The sequence below is a fragment of the Carassius auratus genome, chromosome 16, assembly GCF_003368295.1.
Source record: "Carassius auratus strain Wakin chromosome 16, ASM336829v1, whole genome shotgun sequence".
Lineage (NCBI taxonomy): Eukaryota > Metazoa > Chordata > Actinopteri > Cypriniformes > Cyprinidae > Carassius > Carassius auratus.
In genome coordinates, this window is record NC_039258.1 from 8,746,254 (window position 1) to 8,753,281 (window position 7,028).

A 7,028-nucleotide genomic window follows, 5' to 3' on the forward strand; every position below is an offset into this window, starting at 1 on the left:
ATCATTTACTTACCCTGATGTCGTTCCCTGCATGTATAATTTTCTTTTTTCTGCAGGACATGAAATTAGAAGTTTTTCTCTCCAAACATTAGATGTCAAAACGAGTATTGCTATACATAACGTGTGTTGCATGTTGGTCATACAAATTTGGAACAACATGAGGGAGAGTAAAGGATGACAGAATTTTCATTTTTAATGTGTACTATCCCTTTAAGAGAAAGTTTTAAAGTCTTCTAATATGAAATCTCACACTACAGTATTTTTTTATTTTTTTATTTTTTAAACAAATCTCAGCTCTTGAAAATCTTCACACCCTCTTAGAACAAGACACAAACTTAAAAATACTTTTATTCGGCCCATTTGTTATAATTACCGGCATTGTTGTGGTGTATGTAATGTCATTAATAACAGCTCTTGCCCAAATAATATGCTTAATGTTATTTATCTGTAGATAGATGTGGCTAATCCTCATTCATTTGCTCTGGATCAATGCAAATCCGCTAGCGTGAGCGAAATCCCTCCCTGAGCCCGTGGCTCCTAATGTATTTTCCCACCATTAACCAGCTATAATCCCTGCTAATCATTGCTAATCCACATCTCCTGTGTTTGATGATACTCTACTGATGAAGGAGGTGGCGTTGCCCGGGTCTGTGCTTCGCCAGACATGGGCATGAGCTTGGAAGTGATTTGTACATTGTAGAGAGAAAGAAGCCACTGGGTTTTAAGGTAGGCCTGACTGCATTGGTCATCCCAGAGTGCATTTCGGCTTAATTATGCATACGTAACAAAGCTGTACTCATCAGACTTGCACATATAAGTGCTCTTCTCCTATAGAATGGGTGTTTCAAGGATTCTGTATCTTTAGACACTAAACCCATAGTGAAGTTTGAGAACTTTTAGAACTTTCGAAGGCAGTTGGAGAATCCATTTTTTGCAGAAAGCACTGATCAGTTATGTCTTACATATACGAATGGTTATTTCATAACCACTGGGAAACTGAAATAATGGAATATAATTATAACATCCAGCAAACCACCATAATATGACTTTTACAGTCTCACAGCAGGATAAAGTAATGCACATCTTTTGTCCTGAGAGTTAAGCTGGTGGTCACTGGAAATGTATGGTCCAGAATTTAATAAATCATAAATCACAGTCAATCTGGGCATACATCCCATTTGAACAAAAGCCTAACTCTTTGGGAATACTGTCTGCTGTGGACATGCTATCTGCTTTCCTACAGAGCTGTCGTTCATAGTGACATCTGGACAAACTCTGGCCCCGGAGACTCATTCCACACACATTCATTCATGGTTTACTGTGTCTATTTATATCCACAGTGGTAAGTCATTTTTAGTTGTGGATTAATATGATGCCACATTTAGTAGTTGTAATGGCTTATTAAAAAAAGACTTGTGTATGCACATATGTTAAAGTGTGCATGCACGCACGCACGCACACACACACACACACACACACACAAACAAAGTTATGTTCTCTTCTTGGTACATCCCTGGCTTTTACTCTAAATGATTGAATAGTCTTTGTGCCACAAATTCGCATTCCAGGTAACATCGCTCTTCAGTTCCACAGTCTTCACCATACAGTCCTTGTATCAGGCTGGGCTAAAACCCAGCAGGTTACTGCATATTATAAGATGCTTATATATTTTCTGGTCCTTTTGTCTCTTTTTTTTCTGTTTTTACAACTGATATAAATAATAAATTAGCAAATAATGGAGTAATACATATTCTTTTAAAGTTGGCCTATAGACTGTTAAGCTTTAGAAATAATTTTCCATTTTGGGAAGCTGATTTATTAGAACAAAACGTGTGGCAAAACACAATCTATTATAAAAAAGGACTAAGTTATTACATTATTTTATAATTTATTATTTGAAATGTTGGTATTTTTATTTTAGGCTACTTCATTTTTATTTTTTAGATAAATGTTAGCATGCGATTAAAGAAAACAAATATATTGAGAAACAATATATTATTAGGGTGACTTTTGAAGAGGATTGTTGTTAACTTGAATCATGAACCTATTGCACCGTAGCTCGTGCATTTATTTTTTACGTCGTTAGGGGGCGCTTGGGAATCAGTTTTCTCATAACTTCTCTTCCTATGCGATGCCTGAATAATTGGACACACAGCTCGCATCACATAGGCCTATTATCACAAACCAGAAATGTTAGTTGTCTAAGAGAAAATGAGTAATAATAATAATAATAATAATAATAGAAAAGAAGGTAAAAGAATTTTAAACTTTGTCACTTATGTTTATTTTAAAGGCTAACGAACCTGTTCTCAGTTGGTAGGCTATCTTAATTTTGACTATTGGTGAAGCTTGTTCGTGCTGAGATTAACTTATACTAAAATAGTTTAAAAAAAAATAATAATAGTTGTAAAAATGATTTGTAGCTTACTACATAAACTAACTATTTTTAATTAAGTTTGTATAAATATACGTTCTCTTCAACACAAAGCAGCCCTTATACAATTTGAACGAAGAAGAGCCTGGGAAAACTAATAGAAATAATAAAGCCTAGTTAATGAAAACTTTTATTAAATTGGAAAAATATTTACATTTCCATCGACAGATTTAAAATATTATCACATTTTAATTAGACCCTGTCTGCAAAGATGGCAATGCCCTTTTTTACTCTTTAAATCACTCACTATTTACATCCCATTTTAATCATAGATTTCATATGACCTCGTTCATTTTTAAGCAGCATTTATATTTATATTCCTGAGCATATATGGTTTGATTAGTCTCAAGCCTTTATTAAAAGTTATTAAACAGGAGAAATATAAGCTATATCATAGCAAACGATAACGGTTAATGAGAGCTAACAACTATATATTCATGAACTGATACGGGAAATCAGCATCATCAAAAGAAGATGCTTAGAAGAGAAATAAGAATCTTCGGATTTTGATTCGCAAGTCACGGGTAAAAACAAACTATCACAGCTTATTCCACGCTCATGTGAAATCAAACGAGTTTAGCTATGTCCTTTTCCGTATTTAACATTTTTCTTAGAAAATAGTCAAGGCCATAAAGAGTTGAAATTTGGACGATCAGGATTTTGGTGTTCTAAACAGATCACTGTCAAAATCCACTGGGTTTTAGTCAGAACAACCACAAGGCTATACCTTTTAAAATGTAAAAACCACTGGAGTTTATAGAATTAAAAACTGGAAATGTATTAAATGAATGGTGTATTAGACTTTAACTGTTTGACACACCTCAATAGATAAATGGATTGTTGTAGACCTAATAGTTCCGTTATGTTTTAGCGTTCTCACACAGATTGTACATTTTTATTTATAGAAGTTTTAATTAGGCTTATGTTTCAATAGGGCAACATTTCTAGTGCGCAAAATATAGGTTAAAACATTAAAACGTTTATTTATTTATTTTAACTGTGTGATTGTCTACGTTAAAATGTAGTTTCTTATGTAAATAATTTTTCATTAATTCACCGTGCATAAACAATATAGTATAGCGTGAGATTGTGTGAGTCCCAATGCTTTCAAGGTTCGAATCGCAACAAACACAAAATCCTGAGAGTCGTTTCATGAACTTTTATTTCGTTCACCATCACCATAATATTCGTGAAAATGTGCTTCAAAAAAAGACAGAAGTCGTGTTCTTGTATATATGTTTTATGTAAGTAATAAAATATTACTATAACATAAATATAAACGTGACTTTGCAGTCTACATTTCGCAATCAACAAACAACCAATGTAGTAAAGAAAACATTTGTAATCCACTGCAACATAATCAACAGAGCCGAACAAAAAAAGCTCCAAACACACGTAGGAAATAAATATATAGATATATAAATGGTCATAAATGAAATATTAAAATATCTTCTTGGAATTAGTAAGTGTACAAAACTGCCCGGAAAACAAAACAAAACAAAACTAACCCAGAACAAATACATATGTTTACATATTCGACATATTTACATATTGGAAATAATCCTGACAACTATTTATTTAAAATCTTTTATCTTGTAATTTATTTTTATTTTTATTACTTTTTTGGAAAAGGTTGTATATTCACACGGTTTCAAATAACACTGGAGAGATGAACACCTGCAGTCCAATGAAAAATGCCAGACCTTGAGAAACAACACGAAACGTTATCAGCCTCCTATTTTTTTTTCCCCATCCTGAAAAGAAGTCCCGAAAACACATCCGTTATTCACAACAACATCTACTTTTGTCCTTGTCCAGGCTCATGAGTAGGATGCAAAATGTAATTCACATAAACTAAACGGGCACAGCTGACATAGAGAGAGTGTCAAGAATTGGCCAATATTCAAGAAGAACTAAGAGTACAGCACGATTTTTGGGCACTGAAAATTACCTGAGATATTTCTTTCTTTTTCATTTTGACGCATCACTCTCAATATGTTTAGCTAGAGCAGACTTGCTGAATAGTGCCGGTCCAAAATAACACGAAATTGGAAAAGGAAACTGTAAACAAGCAAAGCATTAATGTCGTATATCTCGAACAAATACATTGTGAGAAAATAATAAAAATAATAATAAAATAACATTATAAGTGCCTCATGCAAAGAGGAAAAAAAAATGAAAGCAGTAGAACTCAATATGACTAAAATATTGTTTCAGACAGTGTATTCATGTTGCCATTTTAACGTCTATGCATCTTCAGACGGTTTCAGGTGCTAAGAAATGATTATTGTAAACAGTTTCTGTCGCACTTGCTTGTTTTGGAGGTTTTGACCAAGTGCCTGTTCTTTACATCAAGATTTTCCTCTGTCTTAGTTGAATTTAAAGTAAAATACTCGCTAGACAGAAAAAAAGGATCTTAACGTTAAAACATTCCAAATAAAGTGAACAACACAAATAATATCAGATAATTCACGGTGATAATTAATCTGGTTACTCGCTTTAATAGAATCACTGTCCCATCTCCTTTGTCCAAGGAGACATTGCCCTTTTTGTGGCTCGTAGCTTTCCTTTGATCGGCGGTGAAGAGTCGATTTTTTTCCAGAGTGGCACAAACGATACTATTTTCGTAAACACTGGTACTGATTTGATAAATGCGCGCGAAGCCTGCGCGGTAATTAATGCATTTTCACGTTATTCAGAATTACTGGCGTCCCGTGAACTGTCCGCTCACTGTCAGCGAACTCTTCCCAAACTTTCTGTCTCTGATGTCTTGGGATAGGCCTAATCAAACAAAGGGGATAAACAAAATCCATTGTAGTTTCTTTTCAAACAAGGACACTGTTTATGATAGCAGTCACTGGACAGGACTCTGTAGCGTGTGATGGAGAGGGGGTGTCTCCGCTTGTGAGTATACGTCCTCCATGGTTGGATGAGGGACCCCCACCGGCGTCATTCTTTTCTCTTTCTGTCTTCTGTTGCAAAACCACACACGCACTACCTCTTTTTCCAACTGCAGAGAGCCAGCTAAAGAGGTGATTTCGTGGGCGGAGGGCTTGGGACACTTTAAGAAATGGTTTTCCAGTGCCCCTTTGACTCCGACTTCGATGGAGGTCCTCTTCTTTCGTTTCCGGCCCTGTGCTGCAATCTTGTCCAAATTCGTGGGGCTGCCCGTGTTTGAATCTGTCTCCTCGAGCCATTTGTTAAGCAGAGGCTTAAGTTTGCACATGTTTTTGAAACTCAGCTGCAGAGCCTCAAATCTACAGATGGTGGTCTGGGAAAAGACGTTTCCGTAGAGCGTGCCCAGCGCTAAGCCCACGTCCGCCTGCGTAAAACCAAGTTTGATGCGCCTCTGCTTGAACTGTTTGGCGAACTGCTCCAGGTCGTCGGAGCTTGGCGCGTCTTCGTCAGAGTGGTCCTGATGGTGGCTGAACGGCTGCTGGGGTGACTCCATCTGGTTATCATGGCTCCCCGCGTCGTCGTGGAGCGGGTCCCGCAAGCCGTGGTGCAGCGACGGCTGGGGGCTTAACATAGTGTAGCCCGTCTGAGAGTAGACCAGCGACTGGTGACCGTTGGAGGCGGGCGAGAGCGGGGATAAGTGGTGCGTTGTGGCCGGCGCCCATGATCCGTGGTGGCTGTTTTGTGTCGGCTGGTGGACCAGATGAGATCTGTGATAGCCGTTCCCTAGGTCTTCTCTGCTCTGCACGCTGCCTTTGTTGTGCTCCGCTTGTCCGATGTGGGTGCCGCTGGTCCAGTCGGTGTTGGAGGTGGGCAGCCACTGGTGGTGCGTTAGGCTCATCGGATGTCCCGTGTTGGTCGCTAGCCCTTGTAAGTACTCGTGGTGCATCATTTTCTGCACCTCTCTGTAGGTCGTCCCTTGGTGCATCCTGTCCGAATCCGGATGCATTAGCGGGTTCGAAGGCAATGAGTTATTCCGTGGAATATACTGAGCTGTTGTCGCCATGGCTCCGACTTAGAAAACTGACAAGCACTTCGGAGATCTTTGAGCTTTAGAGCCCGAAATGCAACAACCTGCTCTGGGAGGTCTTAGGGAAGAGCTAAGACACGCCTCCCCTGCGCGTGCATTGGTTCCTCGCCGACTACAGCCCACCAGGTTTCCTTATTACTTCTCGCGGGCCGCTTGGTTGGCTGCCGGGCGCCGTGATCCCAGTTACTCGCAATTGGCCGCTTTCACTAGACGCTTTCCCTTTTTTCTCCCTTTTTCCCTTTCTTCTCCTCTCCCTGCTAGTCAAGAGAGCGTGAGCAGCAAAACCGTAGGAAATTATTGGGCTTTGAGGGTTGTTTTGCAAATAACCACGTGGGGGAGTGTGGTACTCTTTTTGGTGGGGTGGAAGAATGACCCGTCTTGCGTTGCCTCTTTTAGTAACTGTACCGCTCCTCTTTGCAAGTAGATTAGTATGCTAAAGTATCTCAGGAGCCACCCACGAGAAAGATGAAGATCAGTATGTAGGTACATTAAAATATGTTTATACAGAAATGTAATTTAAGTTATATGCACATGCACAATTATTTTTGACGATTGTGTTATTGAAGTAGCAAACAAATGCACAATCACAGAACCATGCATCGAATTAAT

At 38.5% G+C, this 7,028-nt stretch overlaps 1 protein-coding gene across 1 annotated transcript; it reads right to left on the bottom strand.

Annotated features, from left to right (window-relative positions):
* Positions 1–3,658: 3,658 nt before the first annotated feature.
* Positions 3,659–6,581, bottom strand: pou3f1 (POU class 3 homeobox 1). The gene has a single exon (XM_026283828.1). It carries the CDS (start codon positions 6,393–6,395, stop codon positions 5,289–5,291), a length of 1,107 nt encoding a protein of 368 aa, XP_026139613.1. The 5' UTR covers positions 6,396–6,581; the 3' UTR covers positions 3,659–5,288.
* Positions 6,582–7,028: the final 447 nt, after the last annotated feature.